Source organism: Trachypithecus francoisi, unplaced genomic scaffold, assembly GCF_009764315.1.
Source record: "Trachypithecus francoisi isolate TF-2019V2 unplaced genomic scaffold, Tfra_2.0 Lachesis_group2, whole genome shotgun sequence".
Classification (NCBI taxonomy): domain Eukaryota; kingdom Metazoa; phylum Chordata; class Mammalia; order Primates; family Cercopithecidae; genus Trachypithecus; species Trachypithecus francoisi.
The window spans coordinates 101674576-101698841 of record NW_022681465.1 but is presented as its reverse complement, the minus strand read 5'-3'; the positions used below and the strand labels follow the sequence as shown (position 1 = coordinate 101698841).

The following is a 24266-nucleotide window of genomic DNA, read 5'->3' as shown; positions in this document are numbered from 1 at the left end:
GGCAGAGCAAGACTCCGTCTCAAAAAAAAAAAAAAAAAAAAAAAAAAAAAAAGAAATTAAGCAACCAACTTTTAAATAACTGAGAAGTAAAGGAAGAACTCACAGGGGAAACTAGAAAATAGTTTTAACTGAATAGTAACAACATCGGGCCAGGCACAGTGGCTCACACCTACAATACCAGCACTTCGGGAGTCCGAGGCAGGAGGATCTGCCTTGAGCTCAGGAGTTTTTTTTTTTTTTTTGGTTTTTTTGTTGAGACAGAGTCTTGCTCTGTCACTTATGCTGGAGTGCAGTGATGCAATTTCGGCTCACTGCAACCTCTCCCTCCCGGGTTCAAGCAATTCTCTTGCCTCAGCCTTCCGAGTAGCTAGGACTACAAGAGCTTGCCACCACACCTGACTAATTTTTATATTTTAGTAGAAGCAGGGTTTCATCATGTTGGCCAGGCTGGTCTTGGACTCCTGACCTCAAGTGGCTGACCCACCTCAGCCTCCCAAAGTGCTGGGATTACAGGCATGAGCCACCATGCCTGGCCAAGCTCAGAAGTCAGAGACTCGCCTGAGCAACCTGGTGAAAACTCATCAGTACAAAAAAATGCAAAAGTTAGCTGAGAATAGTGGTGCACACCTATAGTCCCAACTTCTTGGGAGGCTAAGGCAAGAGGATTGCTTGAGCCTGGGAGGTGGAGTTTGCAGTCAGCCAAGATCATGCCATTGCACTCCAGCCCGGGCAACAGAGCAAGACGGTCTCAAAAAAAAAAAGAAAAAAAATCAAAATTCGTGGGACACAGCTCTAGTGATGCTTAAAAGGAAATGTACAGGCTGGGCACGGTGGCTCATGACTGTAATCCCAGCACTTCAGGAGGCCGAGGTGGGCGTATCATGAGGTCAGGAGATGGAGACCATCCTGGCTAACACGGTGAAACCCCATCTCTACTAAAAATACAAAAAATTAGCCGGGCGTGGTGGCGGACGCCTGTAGTTCCAGCTACTTGGGAGGCTGAGGCAGGAGAATGGCGTGAACCCAGGAGGCGGAGCTTGCAGTGAGCTGAGATTCGCCACTGCACTCCAGCCTGGGTGACAGAGAGAGGCTCTGTCTCAAAAACAAAAAGGAAATGTACAGCTGTAAATGTCTACTTTAGAAAAGAAGGCTTTAAAATCAATGCTTTAAGTGTTCATCTTAAGAAGCTAAAAAAACAAAGTAAATGGAAGTGCTGAACAGTAAATTTACAAAAAGTAAATGGAAGTGCTAAACAGTAAAAAAAAAATCAATAACAACACACAAACAATTGGAAACTTAAAACTGACATTAAGAAAAGTTGGTTCGGCCGGGCGCGGTGGCTCAAGCCTGTAATCCCAGCACTTTGGGAGGCCGAGACGGGCGGATCACGAGGTCAGGAGATCGAGACCATCCTGGCGAACACAGTGAAACCCCGTCTCTACTAAAAAAAATACAAAAAACTAGCCGGGCGAGGTGGCAGGCGCCTGTAGTCCCAGCTACTCGGGAGGCTGAGGCAGGAGAATGGCGTAAACCCGGGAGGCGGAGCTTGCAGTGAGCTGAGATCCGGCCACTGCACTCCAGCCTGGGCGACAGAGCAAGACTCCGTCTCAACAAAAAAAAAAAAAAAAAAAAAAAAAAAAAAGAAAAGTTGGTTCATGCCGGGCACGGTGGCTCAAGCCCGTAATCCCAGCACTTTGGGAGGCCGAGACGGGCGGATCACGAGGTCAGGAGATCGAGACCATCCTGGCGAACACAGTGAAACCCCGTCTCTACTAAAAAAATACAAAAAACTAGCCGGGCGAGGTGGCGGGCGCCTGTAGTCCCAGCTACTCGGGAGGCTGAGGCAGGAGAATGGCGTAAACCCGGGAGGCGGAGCTTGCAGTGAGCTGAGATCCGGCCACTGCACTCCAGCCTGGGCGACAGAGCAAGACTCCGTCTCAACAAAAAAAAAAAAAAAAAAAAAAAAAAAAAAAAAGAAAAGTTGGTTCATGCCGGGCACGGTGGCTCAAGCCCGTAATCCCAGCACTTTGGGAGGCCGAGACGGGTGGATCACGAGGTCAGGAGATCGAAACCATCCTGGCTAACATGGTGAAACCCCGTCTCTACTAAAAAATACAAAAAACTAGCCGGGCGAGGTGGCGGGCGCCTATAGTCCCAGCTACTCTGGAGGCTGAACCAGGAGAATGGCGTGAACCTGGGAGGCGGAGCTTGCAGTGAGCTGAGATCCGGCCACTGCACTCCAGCCTGGGCGACAGAGCGAGACTCTGTCTCAAAATAATAAAATAAAATAAAATAAAAAAAGAAAAGTTGGTTCATTAAGGAGACTGGGAGAAGTGGCTCACATCTGTCATTCCAGAACTTTGGGAGGCCAAAGCAGGCAGATCACTCCAGCCTAGGAGTTCCAAACCAGCCTGAGCAATGTGGCAAAACCCAGTCTCTCCAAAAAATACAAAACATTAGCTGGGCATTGTGGCACACGCCTGTAGTCCCAGCTACTCAGGAGGCTAAGGTGAGAGGATCACTCAAGCCCAGGAGGTTGAGGCTGTAGTGAGCCACGATAGCACCACTGCACTCCAGCCTGGGTGACAGAGTGAGACCCTGTCTCCAAAAAAAAAAAACTAGAGAGAGAGAGAAAAAATACAAATTATCAATGAAAGCGTAAATTTATAAAATAAACCCTTCCTCCAAAGAAAACTACAGAATCAAATAGTTTCACAGGTAAATTCTATCAAATGTTAAAGTAATACTAATACTTTAACTAATACAAAATAATACTAATCTTCAACAAATTATTTCAGAAAATAGAAGAGGGAGCACTTTCCAGCTCAATTTCTGTGACCAGTATAAGCCTCATATCAAAATAGGATGGACTTTGTAAAGGAAATTTACAAATCAGTATCCCTCATGAACAAAGTAGCAAAAATATTCTCAAGAAAATGTAGCAAAATAGAGCAACACAGAAAAATACACTGTGACCAAATGGAGCTTATACAGGAATACAACATTAGTCCAATATTTGAAAATCAATGTAATGTAATTCAGTAGCTTCAAATACAGTCTATTCTCATTTTTGAGATGGAGTCTTACTCCCATTGCGCAGACTGGAGAGCAGTGGCGCAATCTCGGCTCATGGCAACCTCCACCTCCTGGGTTCAGGCGATTCTCCTTCCTCAGCCTCCTGAGTAGCTGGGATTACAGGTATGCGCCACCATGCCCAGCTAATTTTTGCATTTTTAGTAGAGACGGGATTTCACCATGTTGGCCTGGCTGGTCTTGGACTCCTGACCTCAGGTGATCCACCTGCCTCAGCCTCCCAAAGTGCTAGGATTACAGGTGTAAGCCACCAGGCCCGGCCTACTCTCTTTTCTACACTTTACCCAACGACCCACTAGAGCCGTAGTAACCTTTCAGGAAAAGAATCTACATGATTTTTGAGACAAATAGCCCAGTGACAAATTTATAATTAATTACTCAGATCAGCAGAGAGCTCCAATTGTAGACAATTTCTAGCCTTCACAGAATTTTAACATTTTGTTCTTTTATCAAAGATCAACATCAGAAAATGAACATAAAGAATATAAACAGTTCCTCATCTCTTGCAGAAATACAAGACTATTTCATTACACTGTACAATGCCCCATGTAATGTCCCCAGACGATCCATGCCTAATTTAGTTCTAGAGGAAAAAACATACCATCCTAATGGTTCCTTTTATTAATGTAATGAACATGATATGGATGAGAAACGAAGGAAAAAGCCCATGGTTGGGCAAAGATCTCACTATCAATTGAGAATGCATTATGGCAACACAGTGTGATGACACTCAAATGCATTTAAATCCAGAAAACTTATATAAGTTTCTCAAGCAAAGAAACTAAAAAACAGAGACAGCTCATCCTCTGGGGGATATAATAGCTGTAACTGACATCACTGTTGTTATTAGTGCCACTGGTTGTCCCAGAGTTAAGGGGGCCTAGGAAAGCAGTGGATCAGAAAATGAGAACTGTGTAAACTCAGATTTCTTCTCTTTAAGCTTTCCTAGGAAATTCTGAAATACATTTTGTGTTCAAAAAGCTACTCTTGGCCAGGCATGATGGCTCACGCCTGTAATTCCAGCACTTGGTGGGAGGCCGAGGCGGGTGAATCACCAGAGGTCAAGAGTTCAAGACCAGGCTGACCAACATGGTGAAACTCCCTCTACGAAAAATACAAAAATTAGCTGGGCGTGGCAGTGTGCGCCTGTAATCCCAGCTACTAGGGAGGCTGAGGTAGGAGAATCACTTGAATTTAGGAGGCAGAGGTTGCAGTGAGCCGAGATCACACCACTGCACTCCAGCCTAGGCAACAGAGTGAGACTCCATCTCAAAAAAAAGAAAAAGCTACCCTTAACCAAGGTACTCTGGTACACTTATCTTCTCTTTTAATTATGTAACTCTTCTTTATCTTAGTTGCAGTGTGTTTTTATTGGTACTGCCTCAAATTCATTTTAGAAATGAATAAGATATAAATAAGAAAATATGAAACTAACATAAAGAAGATTGTACCCAAATAAGAACTCATAAATATTACTTTTCAATCAATAAAGAGGGATAAATGTAACAAAAGCATCATAACCGTCTAAAAACAAAAAACAAAAAGATGGCTAGGAGCAGAGGCTCTCGCCTGTAATCCTAGCACTTTGGGAGGCCAAGATGGGGGGGATTACCTGAGCTCAGGAGTTCGAGAGCAGCCTGGGCAACATGGTGAAACCCCGTCTCTACCAAAACACAAAAAAAATCAGCTGGGCATAGTGGCAAGCGCCTGTAATACCAGCTACGTGACACGCTGAGGCATGAGAATTGCTTGAACCCGGAGGCAGAGGTTGCAGTGAGCTGAGACCGTGCCATCACACTACTGAGTAACAAAGTGAAACTCTGTCTCAATGGAAAAAAAAAAGATGAACTGAGATTTAAACCAAAGGTAAACAAATAATACTACTAACATTTGTAATGTTTGGTCTCTTTCCAATCAACAAATGTGATGGGTTTACTTTACCTTAATTTCTATCCTTGCTCTGTGAGGAAAAAGTTGTCCGATCATAGAAAAGTCAGTTCCTACCATGCTGATGGCTAAAAAAAACATATCTGTTTCTGTGAAAATAAAAGATTTAGAATGACTGAAAATTAATCCTATCAATATTTCAGAGAAAAGAAATCTTACAAAATTTGACAGTACTTAATTTTACTAGAAAGATCCCCATGGAATACCTAAAAACACCTTAATATAAATAAAAACTTTTCAGTATAAGAAAGTATAGGCTGGGCATGGTGGCTCACGCCTGTAATCCCAGAACTCTGAGAGGCCAAGGCGGGCAGATCATTTGAGGACAAGAGTTGGAGACCAGGGCCGGTCACAGTGGCTCATGCCTGTAATCGCAGCCCTTTGGGAGGCTGAGGCGGGTGGGTCACCTGAGGTCGGGAGTTTGAGACCAGCCTGACCAACATGAGAAACCCCATCTCTACTAAAAATACAAAATTACCCGGGCATGGTGGCACATGACTGTAATCTCAGCTACGTGGGAGGCTGAGGCAGGAGAATCGCTTGAACCCAGGAGGCGTAGACTGTGGTGAGCCGAGATCACGCCATTGCACCCCAACCCGGGCAACGAAAGTGTAACTCCATCTCAAAAAAAAAGAGTTCGAGACCAGCCAGGCCAACATGGTGAAACTCCGCCTCTGCCAAAAATCAAAAAAAAAAAAAATGAGCCGGGCGTGGTGGCATGCACGTGTAATCCCAGCTACTGGGGAGGCTGAGGTAGAAGAATAGCTTGAACCCGGGAGGCGGAAGTTACAGTGAGCTGAGATGGCACCACTGCACTCCAGCCTGGGCAAAAAGAGCAAGACTCCACCTCAAAAAAAAAAAAAAGAAAAAGAAAAAGAAATCATACAAAAGCAGCTGGATTTTTTTTTTAAGACATTCATTCTGTCTAGCTGATTTTATTCGAAGTGCTCTGAGGAAAACTATGAGTCATACATAGTCAGGATAGGGTTACACTACGTAAGCAACTAAGATGTGCTAAGTAGTATATAAAGAAAGTAGCTAGAAAAATACAAAAGAGGCCAGGCATGGTGGCTCACGCTTGTAAATACCAGCACTTTGGGAGGCCAAGGCGGGCAGATCAGTCGAGGTCAGGAGTTCCAGACCATCCTGGCCAACATGGTGAAATCCCGTCTCTACTAAAAACACAGAAATTAGCTGGGCATGGTGCCATATGCCTGTAATCCCAGCTACTCGGGAGGCTGAGGAAGGAGAATCACTTGAACTTGGGAGGTGGAGGCTGCAGTGAGCCAAGATCACACCACTGCACTCCAGCCTGGGTGACAGAGTTAGACTCTGTCTCAAAAAAAGAAACCATTAACAGAAGTTACACCTCAGGAGAATAGGAACAGGGAAGTGAAAGATGGAAAGTATAGAATCTTTTTACTCTATATTCTGCTGTTTGAATTTTTCCCCAAAACTGTTTTTAAAATAAAAATAATAAGTGCCAACATGCAACAGATTTTTAACAGCATAATATTTATCTATAGAAACTTTATTATACAGTATTATCTGAGGTAGAACATTATTCACATTAGAAATATTGTATTGTTGGCCAGGCACAGTGGCTTACGCCTGTAATCCCAGCACTTTGGGAGGCTGGGGCAGGCGGATCACCTGAGGCCAGGAGTTCGAGACGAGCCTGGCCAACATGGTGAAACCCCATCTCTACCAAAAACACAAAAATGAGCTGGGCATGGTGGCAGGCACCTATAATCCCAGCTGCTCAAGAGGCTGAGGCAGAAGAATCACTTGAACCTAGGAGGCAGAGGTTGCAGTGAGCCGAGATCACGCCACTCACTCCAGCCTGGGCGACAAAAGCAAACCTCATCTCAAAAAAAAAAAAAAGGAATATTGTATTGTTAATTTTGACTTAAATGGTATTTGTTGTACAGAGATTTGACAGAGAGGAACATTCCAGCCAAAATGACTATAAAGTTAACTCTTAAAAAATATTTTCTTAAGCAGAACAGTGACCAAAAGAAACTTAAAAAAAAAAAAAAAGAAAGAAAGAACAGATTCTGGGCAGGGCACAATGGCTCACATCTGTAATCTCAACACTTTGGGAGGCAAAGGCACGAGGATCGCTTGAGCCCAGGCATTGGAGACCAGACTGGGCAATATATTAAGACCTTATTTCTTCAAAAAATCCAAAAAACAGGTCAGGTGTGGTGGCTCCTGCCTGTAATCCCAGCACTTTGGGAGGCCAAGGCGGGCAGATCACCTGAGGTCAGGAGTTTGAGACCAGACTGGCCAACATGGTAAAACCCCACCTCTACTAAAAGTACAAAAATTAGCTGGGGTTGGTGGCAGGTGCCTGTAATCCCAGCTACTTGGGAAGCTGAGGCAGGAGAATTACTTGAACCCAGGAGGCAGAGGTTGCAGTGAGTCGAGATCGCACCATTGCACTCCAGCCTGGGCAAAAAGAGGGTAATTCCATCTCAAAAAAAAAAAAAAAAAAAATTCCAAAAAATTAGCTGGGTATGGTGGCACATGCCTGTACTGCCAGCTGCTCTGGAAGGCTGAGGCAGGAAGATCACATGAGCCCAGGAGTTCCAGGCTGCAGTTAGCTATGATCGTTTCACTGCACTCCAGCCTCCGCAATCATCAAGACCCTATCTCTACTTTCTAATTTTTTTTTTTTAATTTTTTTTTAGAGATGAGGTCTTGCTTTGTTGCCCAAATTGGTCTCAAACTCCTGACCTCAAGTGATCCTCCTGCCTCAACCTCCCAAAGTGCAGGAATTACAGGTGTAAGCCACTGCACCTGGCTGAGACCCAGCTGCTATAAAAAATAAATTCTTTTTAAAGATTTGTAAGATAAGGCTGGACGCGGTGGCTCAAGCCTGTAATCCTAGCACTTTGGGAGGCCGAGATGGGCGGATCACAAGGTCAGGAAATCAAGACCATCCTGGCTAACCCGGTGAAACCCCATCTCTACTAAAAAATACAAAAAACTAGCCGGGCGAGGTGGCGAGCGCCTGTAGTCCCAGCTACTTGGGAGGCTGAGGCAGGAGAATGGCATAAACCCGGGAGGTGGAGCTTGCAGTGAGCTGAGATCCGGACACTGCACTCCAGGCTGGGCGACAGAGCGATACCCTGTCTCAAAAAAAAAAAGATTTGTAAGATAGAGTCAGAGACACCATTCCATGGAGGGCATAAGATAGAGGTGTCAATAATAAAATTAGCTGGAATAAAATGGTAGTCTGCATTTTATTTACTTAGGGGAGAACTGATTTAATTCAGAAACAGTCACTTCATTTCAAATAAAGAACTTACATATTTTTAAACGAAAATTAGTTACCTTTGTTTGACCATGGCTTAGAGTAATAATTTTTCCTAAAGCTGGAGTATGTAGTTGTAGAACCGCGCTCAAATATGGGGTCATTTTCTTCAACAACACAAGGGCCTTTTGTTCTTAAAACTTCTACAGTTAAACTGAAATAAATACATTTTTAAATAGAGCTATACTAAAAACAAGGAAACAAATAGTAAATGAGATGTAAATAGTTATGTTTTGAGGTTTAGCATGGCAATCATATCAAAAGTATAATAATATTTATGTGAAATATGGGTATTTTCCAAGCATCTGCTAAGTTTTACCTAAAATGTGATTCCAAGAGAGTAGAAAGAAGTGTCAACTCATTTTCAAACTCCCTAACAGCAATATATTTAAAAAATATCTTTGGGCTACGTATTATAAAAAGGTATTTGTATTATTGACTTCCACATGTCTTTGATATTCAATATGTATTACTGTGCTGGAATCAATGGAAATTTTGAAAAACATAAGCACTTTATATTTTACATTCCTGCAGACAAAGCAGTTAAACAAGCTCTAACTATTTAATGACCAGTAAAATCATCATTACAAACTAATGGAAAACAGCACGTAAAAACAACTATTATTAGCAGTATTAAATTTATGTTTAATTATAGAATGTAAATGCTGTAAAATTATTTTTCACTAGCTAAACATTCAAAGACCTTCTATTGCTCTATTTATTTACTTACTAATTTATCACCTTTAAAAAAAATACCCTTAAAACAACTAAATTCCACGATGCCCAATGTGAGAAATTTAATGTTGTAACAGAAATTAAACCAGAAGATGAATTATACTGCACCGTAACAAAAATCATAAAATACGTGAAACCTACATTTCACTGTATATCCATCAGTTATCACCACACATCAGGATATGTTAATAATATGAGAACCTGAATATTGACTTCAAGACTGTGTCAATCTTAGAAATTTATCCTCAGTGGAAGACAGCATATGATTAGTTCAACAGCCTGACTCAATGACCGGTAAAGATGATAAAACAATGGTGTTAGGTTAATAGGAGATAGGGCATCTTCTCACACAAAACAGTTATAAAAATTACTAAAATTTATAAATTATTCTAACCCACTTTTCCATTTACAATATTCATTATGTAAATACAAATGTCAAGGTCTAAGTGACAAAGGCCCATATAGAAAGAGGACCTCTTTCACTAGACAAAGCATGCTTGTTCTCATATAACTACAATCTCACTTTCTCTCTTTTTTAAATACCTTTCTTCATCCAAAATAATAGAGCCATCTTCTGCCACTTTTACTCGAGGAACCAGTAATGGCCCATCATCTGTCTCTTCTTCCATTTCATTATCTTCAGCATTAGCAGTACTCTTACCTTCTTGCCTACCAGATATAAAGATAAGTTAATTCACAAAGGCATGAAAAGTAGTCCCTGAACAGTATAAAACTTAAAATAAATGATTACAAACTCAACTTTGTAGCTATTTCCAACTTTTCCTAAAATCCAAATGAAAACAGTATGTGTTGTTAAGGACACAATTAGAGGATTGTCTCAAGTTTTATCTCAACTCCTGGCCTCAAGTGATCTTCCTGCCTTGGCCTCCAAAAGTGCTAGGATTACAGGCCTGAACCACCATGTCCTGCTTGTTTCTCTTTATTTTAAAAGAGAGTAAAGACTTCTTGGGCCAGGTGTGGTGGCTCATGCCTGTAATCACAGCACTTTGGGAGGCCAAGGCAGGTGGATCACAAGGTCAAGAAATGAGACCATCCTGACCAACATGGTGAAACCCCATCTCTACTAAAAATACAAAAATTAGCTGGGCATGGTGGCGCACACCTGTAGTCTCAGCTGCTCGGGAAGCTGAGGCAGCAGAATCACTTAAACCCAGGAGGCAGAGGCTGCAGTGAGCCGAGATCGCACCACCACACTCGAGCCTAGCGACAGAGCGAGACTCCATCTCAAAAAAAAAAAAAAAATTTAGCCAAGGATGGTGGCATACACCTGTACTCCCGGCTACTCAGGAGGCTGAGGCAGGAGGATCACTTGAGCCTAGGAGGTCAAGGCTGCAGTGAGCTGTGTTCACACCACTGCACTCCAGCCTGGGTGACACAGCAATATACCCTGTCTCAAAAATTAAATTAAAATTTTAAAATTACCAAAACAAAAGTGCAACCAAATGTAATTTTTTTTTAAGAGACAAAGTCTTGCTCTGTCACCCAGGCTGGAATGCAGTGGCATGATCATAGCTCACTACAGCCTTGAATGTGTGGGCTCGAGCAATCCTCCCACCTCAGCCTCCTGAATAACTAGGACTACATGTACATACCACCATGCACAGCTTACTTTGACATTTTTTGTAGAGACAAAATGTCACTATGATGCCCAGGCTGGTCTCAACCCCTGGCTTCAGGCAATCCTCCCATCTTGGCTTCGCAAAGTGCTAAGATTACAGGAATGAGCCACTGTGCCCGACCCCAGTCAAATGTAATTCGACTATAACAGGAAGCACCATTTGATCTCATTTTTTTTTAAAATGTAGCAACAGGGCCGGGCGCGGTGGCTCAAGCCTGTAATCCCAGCACTTTGGGAGGCCAAGGCGGGCGGATCACGAGGTCAGGAGATCGAGACCATCCTGGCTAACACGGTGAAACCCCGTCTCTACTAAAAAAATACAAAAAACTAGCCGGGCGAGGTGGCGGGCGCCTGTAGTCCCAGCTACTCGGGAGGCTGAGGCAGGAGAATGGCGTGAACCCAGGAGGCGGAGCTTGCAGTGAGCTGAGATCCAGCCACTGCATTCCAGCCTGGGCATCAGAACGAGACTCCGTCTCAAAAAAAAAAAACAAAATGTAGCAACAGAATATATTCAAAAATAAAATAAAATACTTACTCTCTTGTCTGGACTGGAGTCGATGGCTTTTCAGTTTTCTTTTCTTGTTCCAGTGAAGAACTATTGAACATAAATAACAATACCTTTAATAAATTATTAATTTATATCCTCTCAATTCTATCTGTAGGCAGAAGAAAATTATTCTAACTTCTAATTTTTAAAGATATGCCATAGCATTTTGTTAATGATGGTGCAATCCAACAACCGATTTTTCAGTCAAAAGCTTGTCATCACGTACAAATAATTTGTTAGGTCCTAAGTAGAGAATATTCTTTTTTTTTTTAATACAACAATAGGGTCTTGCTGTGTCACTCAGGCTGAAGTGCAGTGGTGTGATCTCAGCTCCACGTAACCTCTACTTCTTGAGCTCAAGCAATCCTCCCACCTCAGCCTCCCAAGTAGCTGGGACTACAGGTGTGTGCCATCACACAGGGCTAATTTTTGTCTTTTCATTTTTTGTAGAGACGAGGTTTCACCGTATCACCCAGGCTAGTCTCAAACTCCTGGGATCATGCCATCCTCTCACCTTAGCTTCCCAAAACGCTGGGATTACAGGCATGAGCCACCACACCTAGCAGAGAATGTTCTTATCCTCTAAATCCCCAGTGAAAGGAGGCTCCCAATCGCAAGGCATGAAGCAGCTTAGGTGACTTGTCTTCAATTCCTAGATGTTAAACAACTCAAAACCTAGATTTCCGGCCCTTTCTTCAACAGGGCCAAAGACCTGGTGAATCTGAAAAAGGACTATGCTAAGGAACTGTCCCTACTCCTACCTCTACCTGCTAAACCATCAACAATACAACAATGAGATTTATTGTAAACCTTCTGCCTCAGAAACCCCAGGCTAACTTTAATAAAGAAACTTTGTTCTTGGAGGATTTATTAATCACACTACTACTGTCTTTATTAGAAAGCAGGGCATGAAACTTCGATCACTCCTTTAGATCAGTTTATAGTATGTTAAAAATAGAAACTGCAATCCTTTCAAACTTTTTTTTTTTTTTTAATGAGACAGAGTCTCGCTGTCTCCCAGGCTGGAGTGCAGTGATGCAATCTTGGCTCACTGCCACCTTGAACTCCCAGGTTCAAGTGATCCTCCCACCTCAGCCTCCTCCTATGCGCCACAATGCCCAGCTAATTTTTGTATTTTTTATAGAGATGGGGTCTCACTATGTTGTCCAGGCTGGTCTCAAACTCCTGGGCTCAAGTGATCCTCTCGCCTTGGCCTCCCAAAATGCTGTGATTACAGGGGTGAGCCACCTCGCCCGGCCAAAATTGCAATCTTAACTACAGAAAAGTGGCTTAGTTGGTTTTACTATGCTTTGGTAATTAATATAACAAAGAAAAAAAATTTTTTTTAAGCAGGATCTCGCTCTGTCACCCAGACTGCTCCCAGAATGCAGTGACATGAACATTGTTCACTGTAGCCTCAAATGCCAGGGCTCAAGCAGTCCTCCTGCCTCAGCCTCCCAAACAGCTGGAACTACAGGCACATGCCACCATGCCTGGCTAATTTTTGTACTTTTTGTAGAGACAGGGTTTCACTATGTTGCCCTTGCTGGTCTCAAACTCCTGGACTCAAGCGGCCCACCTGCCTTGGTCTCCTAAAGTGCTGGGATTACAGGCATGAGCCACTGTGCCCAGCGAGGAAACTTATTTTTAATCTCAGAAATAAAGGGCATAATTAATCATCCCCAGAAAGCAATTATTTGGAATACAGCTACTTTTGGTTATGAAATTATATTTAAAAGGACATATGTGTTCCAAATTTTGTCAACATGCTTTTGGAAAACAAAAAAACTGTACTATAAAAGTGGTATTCGGCCGGGCGCGGTGGCTCAAGCCTGTAATCCCAGCACTTTGGGAGGCTGAGACGGGCGGATCATGAGGTCAGGAGATCGAGACCATCCTGGCTAACATGGTGAAACCCCGTCTCTACTAAAAAATACAAAAAACTAGCCGGGCGACATGGCGGGCGCCTGTAGTCCCAGCTGCTTGGGAGGCTGAGGCAGGAGAATGGCGTAAACCCAGGAGGCGGAGCTTGCAGTGAGCTGAGACCCGGCCACTGCACTCCAGCCTGGGCGGCAGAGCGAGACTCCGTCTCAAAAAAAAAAAAAAAGTGGTATTTATATAACTACATACCCAAAGAAAGTAAAACAGAAGGCCAGGCATGGTGGCTCACGCCTGTAATCTCAGCACTTTGGGAGGCCGAAGTGGGTGGATCACCCAAGGTAAGGAGTTTGAAACCAGGCAAGCCAACATGGTGAAACCCAGTCTCTACTAAAAATATAAAAATTAGCCAGATGTGGTGGTGAGCATCTGTAATCCCAGCTACTCGGGAATCTGAGGCAGGAGAATCACTTGAACCTGGGAGGCAGAGGATGCAGTGAGCCAAGATTGCACCACTGCACTCCAGCCTGGGTGACGGAGCAAGACTCTACCTCAAAAAAAAAAGAGATAGTAAAGCAGAAATAAATTTTACTTACGTCATTGGATTGTTATCTGGTAGATAATATATGAAGTCTCTCATAGTCATTTTTGAACGGTCTGGTGGCCTCTGACTTTCATTTATAGCATATTTGTTTTTCCATTGTTTCTGTATACATAAACACACACAGATCCACTTTTATAAATGCTAAAGAATTTCAGATGTACTATATGCAAATATACAGTCCACTGTTGCATTCACTATAAGTGCTTTAATATTATTCTCACTCCAGTTATGTAATTTTGTAGATGGAATATTAAAAAGTTGTAGCACATTATCCTTAATAGTTTTTAGTTTTTATTTATCTACTTTTGAGATGGGGTCTTGCTGTGTTGTCCAGGCTAGAGTGCAGTGGTGCAATCATAGCTCACTGCAGCCTTGAACTCCTGAGCTCAAGCAGTCCTCCCACCTCAGCCTCCCAAGTAGCTGGGACTACAGATGCTTGCCACAATACCTGGCTAATTTTGTGGGGGGTTTTTTTGTTGTTTTTTGTTTTTGTTTTTGTTTTTTGGTAGAGATGGAGTCTCCCTACATTGCCAAGGCTGGTTTCAAATTCCTGGGCTCAAGTGATCCTCCTGCCTCAGCCTCCTAAAGCACTGGGATTACAGGAGTGAACCACACACCCAGGCAGTATTTAGATTTTAACAACTAAAGTGACTAGGACTAGATAAAAGCTCAACGTGGCCAGGCACAGTGGCTTATGCCTATAGTCTCAGCACTTTGGGAGGCTGAGGCAGGAGGATCGCTTGAGCTCAGGAGTTACCAGCCTGGGCAACATAATGAGACCCTATCTCTACAAAAAAATACAAAAAAAATTAGCTGGATGTGGTGGCATATGCCTATAGCCACACCTACTTGGGAGGCTGAGGTGGAAGGATCACTTGAGCCTGGGAGGTTGAAGTCGCAGTGAACTGTAATCATACTAGCGCACTCCATCCTGGGTGTGCTTGTCTCAAAACTAAATAAATAATAAAAGAATAAAACTAATAAAGCTCAACGTATAAAATGCTTACTGATGCCTTCTAACTAAACATCTTAATAGCTCACTGAGAATTTATGCTTACACAGCTTTTTTTTGCCCTGTAGTGAATTGAAATTCTGTGTATTTTGTAAAATTCTTTTTTTTTTTTTTTTTTTTTTTTTTTTTTTTTTTTTGAGACGGAGTCTTGCTCTGCCACCCAGGCTGGAGTGCAGTGGCCGGCTCTCAGCTCACTGCAAGCTCCGCCTCCCGGGTTCACGCCATTCTCCTGTCTCAGCCTCCCGAGTAGCTGGGACTACAGGCGCCCGCCTCGTTGCCCGGCTAGTTTTTTGTATTTTTAGTAGAGACGGGGTTTCGCCGTATTAGCCAGGATGGTCTCGATCTCCTGACCTTGTGATCCGCCCGTCTCGGCCTCCCAAAGTGCTGGGATTACAGGCTTGAGCCACCGCGCCCGGCCGTATTTTGTAAAATTTTTTTTTTTTTTTTTTTTTTTTTTTTGAGGCGGAGTCTCACTCTGTCACCCAGGCTGGAGTGCAGTGGCCGGATCTCAGCTCACTGCAAGCTCCGCCTCCGGGTTCACGCCATTCTCCTGTCTCAGCCTCCCGAGTAGCTGGGACTACAGGCGCCCGCCATCTCGCCGGCTAGTTTTTTTTTTTTGTATTTTTAGTAGAGACGGGGTTTCACCGTGTTAGCCAGGATGGTCTCGATCTCCTGACCTCGTGATCCGCCCGTCTCGGCCTCCCAAAGTGCTGGGATTACAGGCTTGAGCCACCGCGCCCGGCCGTGTAAAATTCTTGAAGCAAATGTTTAATCTTTAATTCCCCAAAATAAATTAAATATGCAAGTAAGCAGTTTCTGTAAAATACAGAACTTTTTTGTAATCCCCCCACCCCCAATTCCCAACTCATAAAACATTTTTAGAAGCTTACTCTTTTTTTTTGAGACATAGCCTTGCTCTGTCGCCCAGGTTGGAGTGCAGTAGCACAATTTTGGCTTACTGCAACCTCCGCCTCCCAGGTTCAAGCAATTCTCGTAAGGCTTACATTTTGGAAGACAAAAATTCAAAGCTTGTTTTCTCCTGTGTAAAACAGTGATATCTACTTCACACAGTTGATATAATTACATAACATAACAGACATAAAGCACCAAGCAAAATGCCTTCCCTTAATTTAAAAAAAAACTAAATAAAAGAGGCATTTTACAATTCATAACAGGAGCTGACCCTGGTTGGGCACTTACTATTTTCAAGACATAGTTTTTTTGTTTGATTTTTTTTGAGACAGAGTCTCGCTCTGTCACTCATGCTGGAGTGCAATGGCGCAATCTTGGCTCACTGCAACCTCTGCCTCCCGGGTTCAAGTGATTCTCCTGTCTCAGCCTCCTGAGTAGCTGAGATTACAGGTGTGCACCACCATGACCAGATAGTTTTTGTATTTTTAGTAGAGATAGCGTTTCACCATGTTGGCCAAGCTAGTCTTGAACTCCTGCCCTCAGGTCATCAGTCCACCTCAGCCTCCCAAAGTGCTGGGATTACAGGCACAAGCCACCACACCAGGCCCATTTTAAGTGTGTTTTACATGTATTGACTCATTTAATCTTCACAGCCCTCCAATGAGATAGACAGAGGTTGAGCATCTCTTATCTGCAATACTTGAGACCAGAAATGATACACACTTTGGATTTTTTCACATTTTTGAATATTTGCAGAAAACATACTGGCTAAGCATCTCTAACCTGAAAATCTGAAATTCAATATGCTCCAATGAGCATTTCCTTGGAGCATCACTTTGGCACTCAAAACATTTTGGACTTTGGAGCATTTTCAATTTCAGGGATGCTCAACCTGAACTATTAATGGTCTTATTTCACAGATGAGGAAATAGATTAATTAAATTACTCAAGGTCACATAGCTAGTAAAGAAATGAAGCTGAGATTCAATCCTTAAGTATTTAACCCCAGGGCCAGCACACTCTACTGCTCTTACCTGCCCTTCTAGAAAAGAAATCAATCCTCAAGATTAAAAAGAACATGGACTCTACTATATGCATACCACAAATTTTTCCCACTTGTAATTTTCCATATTGTCAATTTATTTATTTATTTATTTATTTTTTGAGACAGAGTCTCGCTCTGCCGCCCAGGCTGGAGTGCTGTGGCCGGATCTCAGCTCACTGCAAGCTCCGCCTCCCGGGTTCACGCCATTCTCCTGCCTCAGCCTCCCGAGTAGCTGGGACTATAGGCGTCCGCCACCTCGCCCGGCTAATTTTTTTGTATTTTTTTTTAGTAGAGACGGGGTTTCACCGTATTAGCCAGGATGGGTCTCGATCTCCTGACCTCGTGATCCGCCCGTCTCGGCCTCCCAAAGTGCTGGGATTACAGGCTTGAGCCACCGCGCCCGGCCCCATATTGTCAATTTAGAAAACATTACCAATTCATTCTGCTCAACTACATTTGTCTTTTTTTTTTTTTGGAGACTGTTTCACTCTATCACCCAGGCTGGAGTACAGAGGCACAATCTCAGCTCACTGCAACTTCCACCTCCCAGGTTCAAGCAATTCTCATGCCTCAGCCTCCCCAGTAGTTAGGATTACAGATGCGTGCCACCAGGCCCGGCTAATTTTTGTATTTTTAGTAGAGACAGGGTTTTGCCATGTTGGCCAGGTTGGTCTTGAACTCCTGACCTCAAGTGATCTGCCCGCCTAGTGCTCCCAAAGTGCTGAAATTACAGGCATGAGCCACCAAGCCCAGCATATGCTTGCCTTAATTCAAATAAATACATCGCTTGTCACTTGGATATCTTTGTATGAAAAATCTGACTAAAGGTTTATTTTATAAATATGTTTGTGTATGTATATCTATGTGTATGTGTATGAAACTTATTTGTGGCCTTTACTAAAAACAGTGAAAACATAAATAAATAATGTAAAAATTACTATCAGTGAAAAATGTAATTTAAGTCCATGGTGTACCAATCAATCCATTAACAAGAAGGGATGTTCCATTGACTAAGAGATGTTATGCAGTTTTTGTTCCCCCATCAAAATGCTATAAATGCTTTTCTTCCCAATGATTCCTTACTAACATAAACAGAAGGCAACACCAAAATCCTGATTCTCCTCCCTTACCTTCTCTTTTCTCAATTCTTCTTTTAACATTTCCCTCAGTTTCTGGGCTTTGTATATTCGGTATCTGTCTGAGCACGGCTGTTTCTCTTTTGTTGGAGTGGTAGTTGGCTGTGCAGGCTCTTGATTAACTGTAGATAAGGGATGAGATTCTGAAGGAACACTGACACTAGCCTTAACCAGACTAGAAGTACTTGATATTCGCTTTCTTCTCTGTGAAACAGTAGGGGAAGATCTACTGGATTCTTCAACATCATTGTCACTACCAGTCTTTTCAGAACTGTTGAAATTAAAAAAGAAAAAAAGAGGGCACCATGAATCTTCTGTTATACATGCTAGTTTTAAAACTTAGTCTGGTGAAAATCCAAAACTGCAATCTCGTAATTTTTAAAAAAGTAATAACTTGAGATGTATGATAATTATGACAGGTTACAAAAAAATTTCTTTAGTAAATCTTTTAAATATATGTAAATTCTAATAGACTCTTAATCTTTTTCAAATATAAAGTCCCTAGGCACATTAGAACACATAATTATAGGTTTAGTTCCCTCAAAACAAATAACCAAGTTACAGAACAAAGCTTAACCTAATTTGAATTACTAAGTAAAAAAGTAACAATTTACAATTAAATTAATGTATATATAAACTTAAAAAAAATTTTAATTCACTCTCACATTTTAAACTGGTCTAAACTACCAGCATTTTACTTATCAACCAGAGATCAAATCAAATATGCAAAACTTCAAACCTCTGAAATATCTGTATTGCAGTGTTTGAAGAAAAACATTTAGTTGCTGGGCGCGGTGGCTCACGCCTGTAATCCCAGCACTTTGGGAGGCCGAGGCGGGCGGATCATGAGGTCAGGAGATCAAGACCAGGGTGAAACCCCGTCTCTACTAAAAATACAGAAAAATTAGCCGGGCGCGGTGGCGGGCGCCTGTAGTCCCAGCTACTTGGGAGGCTGAGGCAGGAGAATGGCAGGAACCCGGGAAGCGGAGCTTGCAGTGAGCCGAGATCGCGCCACTGCACTCCAGCCAGGGGGACAGAGCGAGACTCTGTCTCAAAAAAAAAAAAAAAAAAAAAAAAAAAAACCATTTAGTTACAGTAACCACAACCCAGTTCCCTTTGAGGCAGAAATCATTTATCTTTCGTCAGGTACAACGCTACTTATACAGCCATCAGAATAAACTCTTCAGTCAAAAAAAGTACTGAGTCACCCCAAATTGGATATTAGATATGGTACACCTCAGATATTAATATTTTAGGAATGGTCTATAAATGCAACTTAAGTCAAGAAAAGAGGTGGTATAAGTCAATAATTAAAAAGTCTACTTCTTCCATATTTCACAATTACTTATAAAAAAATTAGAAAATGCCTTAACTTACAGAATAACCTTTCCAGGAAGACTTCAATTTAAATTCGTATCTTAGCTGTTATGACAATGTGACACATGCATTATCTGCATTTCACTCAATAATGTTGAATGCATAATGACAGAATATATATCCTATAGATTTTTACAACTAGCAAAAAGACCCACAAAAAAATAAAAAGAGGCCGGGCACAGTGGCTCACGCCTGTAACCCCAGCACTCTTGGCTGAGGCAAGTGGATCACTTGAGGTCAGGAGTTTGAGTACAGCCTGGCCAACATGGTAATTATCTTCTCCTTTAAAAAATAAATACTTTATATTTTGAAAGACAAAAACACTTCCCTGCAAAGCACTCCAGAAGGATGAAAACTATGGTGACCTAAACTCTCAAATGAATAGTGTGGCTATTCTTCACTTCAGGACTGCCATACCCCGATTCTCCCCACCACCACTTGAAGACATGGTCTCCTCTCCGAGAATCTACAGACCTTGACAAAATCCACATAAGCCACACCCTGCACGCCAGACAACCAAACTGCAGTTTGGAGTGGTTTCATCAAGCCTCAAATGAACGGCTTACTGCAAACGACAGCGGACTCCTATGATAAAATTCATTTGCTCAGCTTCCAGGTGACAGGCCAGGAGAGGCAGGGCAAATGAAAATTCTTCTCTCTGCAAGCTCTTACCTGCTCCTAGGAGCCTTTTCTTGGGGCTCTGCTCCACCGAAATCGACTGCGGGTACATCTGTGGGCTCCGCTGGCTTGGAAGTAGAGTCCGTGGCAGGCTCCGGCGGCCTGGGAGACTCCTGCCCACGCTGGGGATTGGGAGCTGTGGAGCCCCTGGCGCCTACACTAGGCCTGACATTCGGCTTCACGCTAAGGCGTGCCCTGCGGAACATGGCGGAGGCAGGGGGCCCGGGGAGGCAGCCTTGACGGCCGCTCACAGCCCCGAGCCCCGGCGGCTGCCGGGAAAGGAGATTAGGAACTACGCCCTCCCCACAAAGCCACACTACCAGCCCAGGGGGCAGCTACCGCAGTTTCACTCCGCCGCCGCCTCCTCCTCCTCTCTGCCGCCGCCGCCGCTTTTTCATGACCCTGCCACACACTGATGGCTAAATTTCACCCTCCTCCCAGCTCCCCCGCCCTCACAGGGCGCCGGAACTGATTGCGCCAAGGCCAGCGCCGCAGAATGACGTCAGACGCACAGCACTGGGAGCCATGGTAACTACCAAGCTACTGAGACTGGGTTACCTGCGGACCAGAAATTGAGATGCAGAGATATATGCTCTTTCTTCTCCAGGAGTCCTTAGGAGTAGTTGAAAAGAGGAAAAGAAGACAGTCGACTTCTCAGTTCAAACCTTTACTGGAAGTATTAAAATCGCTGGCCGATTTTGTTTTTAGAAGGTCATGAAGGGTTTGGAAATTCTAAATTGAGTAGACATAGATTAAATGCTGATGTGAAGAAACTGATAATAGTTACCTCCCAGGAGAGGAATGGGTTTCTGGAAAACACATCGTGGTAGGAAGACCATTTACCGTACGCTCTTGTGTACTTTTTTGTTTTTGTTTTTTTCCTTTGAGACAGGGTCTTGCTCTGTCCCCTAGGCAGGAGTGGTACAGTAGCGCGATCTTGGCTCACTGCAGTCTCCACCTCTCGGGCTCAGGCGATTCTCCCGTCTCAGCCTCCCAAGTTGCTGGGACCACAGGCGCGCGCCACCAGAAACGGCTAATTTTTTTTTTTTTGTATATTTATTGGAGACCGGGTTCATTATGTTGCCCGAGCTGATCTTGAACTCCTGGGCTCAAGCGATCCACCCGATTTGGCCTCCCAAACTGCTGGGATTACAGACGTGAGCCACCACGCCCCAACCTCCTTGTGTACTTTTTTTTTTTTTTTTTTTTGAGACGGAGGAGTCTCGCTCTGTCTCCCAGGCTGGAGTGCAGTGGTGCGATCTCCGCTCACTGCAAGCTCCGTCGCCTCCCGGGTTCACGCCATTCTCCTGCCTCAGCCTCCCAAGAAGCTAGGACTACAGGCGCCCTCCACCACGCCCGGCTAATTTTTCTGTATTTTTAGTAGAGACGGGGTTTCACCGTGTTCGCCAGGGTGGTCTCAATCTCCTGACCTTGTGATCCGCACGCCTCGGCCTCCCAAAGTGCTGGGATTACAGGCGTGAGCCACCGCGCCCAGCCCTTTGTGCACTTTTTAACATGAATGTATCACCCAAGATCTTGCCACTATACTCCAGCCTGTTTAAAAATTATTATAGTTGAAACTTTGTAAATTATTGTGAGTATTCTTAATCTGCTTCAGGAAGTAGCAGTAAACAAGACATTCTGGGTTTGGAAGGAGAAAATACAAAAAAGAAATGAACAAGCTATTTTTAAAATGTATCAGGCCAGGCATGGTGGCTTATGCCTGTAATCCCAGCACTTTGGGAGGCTAAGGCAAGGCAGATTGCTTGAGGTCAGAAATTCGAGACCAGCCTGGCCAACATGGTTAAACTCCGCGTCTCTACTGAAAATACAAAAATGAGCCAGGCCTGGTGGTGCAAGCCTGTAATCTCAGCTATGGGAGGCTGAGACAGGAGAATCGCTTGAACCCTGGAGGTGGAGGCTGCCGGGAGCCAAGATGGCACCACCGCACTCCAGCCTGGGCGACAGAATGAGTGAGAATGTCTTAAATGAATTAATTAATTACAATAAAATAAAATTTATCAAATGTCATGAAAGAAATTTAAGGATTGAACGCTGGGCATGGCGGGGCACGCCTATAATCCCAGCTACTGAGGAGGCTGAAGTGGGAGGATCTCTTGAGCCCAAGACTTCCAGATCAACCTGCTCAAAATATTGAAACTCCTAAAACAAACTACCCACATGTGGTGGCTGTGATGGCTGCCACCTCTAGCCCCAGCCACCTGGAAGGCTGAGGCAGGAGGTCCAGGCTGCAGTGAGCTATGATAGTGCCACAGCCCTCCAGCCTGGGTGACAGAGGAAACCTCTTCTCTAAAACAAAAATGTAATAATAATAAGAAAAAAAATGTACAGGACAATGTGATAGGAATTAATGGGAGGGAGGCTGGCAGTAGAGTGGCTAGGGAAGTCCTCTATGATGAGAGGAAAAATAGCCAGAGCTGAGGTTGGCCTTGGAGGTATTGGGCCAACATTTGAACCAGTGATACAAATCCCCTGACTCATGGGAACACAAAAGTGTGACTTTCTTCTTGGAAGGAAAAGAAAATCCTACAAGAATATGGTAATACATTAATAATAAAATGTCAAAGGAATAAAATCCTGAACTGACTGAAGAAATAGATCACCTAAAGGGAGAACAAAAAAGAGGCAAGTGCTTTTGAGAGTAGGAAGGCAAGACTGAAAGCAGAGAAGAGAAAAGATATGTCTCTAAGACTATGAAGAAAATGAAGGCCAGGCACAGCTTGTGCCTGTAATCCCAGCACTTTGGGAGGCTGAGGCGGGTGAATCACTTGAACCCAGGAGTTCAAGACCAGCCTAGCCAACATGGTGAAACCCTATCTCTACCAAAAATACAAAAATTAGCTGAGCATGGTGGCTTGCGCCTGTAATCCCAGCTACTCAGGAGGCTGAGGTTGGAGGATTGCTTGAGCCCAGGAGGCAGAAGTTGCAGTGAGCCAAGATCACACTACTGCACTCCAGCCTGGGTGACAAAGTGAGACCCTGTCTCAAAAAAAAAAAAAAAAAAAAAAAAAAAAAAAACAGAGAGAGAGAGGGAAAGGAAGAACGGAAGGGAAAGGAAGGGAAGGTCTGTGGATTCTGTGGGCTCCCTGCAATACTCTGGAAAAAGAACGGGATCTCAGTTTTCTCTAAAGAATCTCAAGAATTTGAGAGAATCCCCCGCTACAGATGTCTCAGGAATCTTGGAGCCACTGCCAGGACTACACAGCTTTGAACAGCATATTCTTATACAAACCGAAGACACAGGGCCTTTCCCCAGATGGGCTTCTGTTCCACTTAAGAGACTAGGGCATTCTCCCAAGTTTTTACAGGTCAGAAAGTAAATAGTGACTAAGATTTAATTTCCCACCAGTAAAGGGATGGGATCAGAATCAGATTAAGTTTTATTATTAAATAAAAAGTCATAAGACATTTGTTACACAAGTTTGTGGAGTAAATTCTCAGTGGCATCATAGTAATTTTTTAAATCTCTACTTTTCTCTGAGAGACATACCCAACACGTTTTGTGTACATGGGGTATATCACATGTAGCCCTATGACTTAAAAACTGCAAAATTTTCCAGCTGCAAAGAATAATGTTCAGTGACATTAAATTGAGAGAACATACAAAAACAACTCTACCACCTACCGGCCGGGGCGCGGTGGCTCGCGCCTGTAATCCCAGCACTTTGGGAGGTCGAGGCGGGCGGATCACGAGGTCAGGAGATCGAGACCATCCTGGCTAACACGGTGAAGCCCCGTCTCTACTAAAAAAAAATTAGCCAGGCGTGGTGGCGGGCGCCTGTAGTCCCAGCTACTCAGGAGGCTGAGGCAGGAGAATGGCGTAAACCCAGAAGGCGGAGCTTGCAGTGAGCTGAGATCCCGCCACTGCACTCCAGCCTGGGTGACAAAGTGAGACTCTATCTAAAAAACAAAACAAAACAAGCAAATAAAAAACCAACTCTACCACTTACCTTCCAATCCCACCCCATTCCCTCTTTAGATGATCTTATCTCTAAAGATCTAGTAATCCTAGCTACTGGGAGGCTGAGGCACAAGAATTGCTTGAACCCGGGAGGCTGAGGCTGCAGTGTGCCGAGACTGCACCAGTGTACTCCAGTCTGGGCAACAGAGTGAGACACTGTCTCCAAAACAAAACACGGTACCAGAAAGTCAATCTTTTCCTTTCAAGTTACTTCACTCAGTGGAAACAGACGTTAGCAGTATTAAGGAAGAAAGGTGGGGTGTGGGGATAGGATAGTGATGTGTGCCCGGCTCTCTGAATTTGAAGGAATAATGACAGAGCTAACATATTGAATGCTACCATATGCTGGGGACCTAGTACTT

The 24266-nt window shown here is 43.6% G+C and overlaps 1 protein-coding gene across 9 annotated transcripts in view; it reads right to left on the bottom strand.

Moving 5' to 3' along the window:
- BDP1 (B double prime 1, subunit of RNA polymerase III transcription initiation factor IIIB) overlaps positions 1 to 20392 on the bottom strand; it is a 122880-nt gene extending 102488 nt beyond the window's left edge. For 8 of the 9 annotated variants that reach the window (XR_004429858.1, XR_004429857.1, XR_004429859.1 and 5 more), the window contains exons 1-7: positions 19917 to 20392; positions 17862 to 18138; positions 13755 to 13864; positions 11269 to 11328; positions 9638 to 9763; positions 8380 to 8513; positions 5035 to 5129 (exon numbers count right to left, since the gene is read on the bottom strand). Coding sequence is in view for 6 of the 9 variants with exons in the window: in XM_033179822.1 (XP_033035713.1) it covers positions 5035 to 5129; positions 8380 to 8513; positions 9638 to 9763; positions 11269 to 11328; positions 13755 to 13864; positions 17862 to 18138; positions 19917 to 20128 (1014 nt within the window). In the remaining 3 variants the exon portion in view is untranslated. Of the gene's footprint in view, positions 1 to 5034; positions 5130 to 8379; positions 8514 to 9637; positions 9764 to 11268; positions 11329 to 13754; positions 13865 to 17861; positions 18139 to 19916 lie in introns of those variants that run through there. The other variant, XM_033179828.1, reaches the window with a different exon arrangement.
- Positions 20393 to 24266: the final 3874 nt, after the last annotated feature.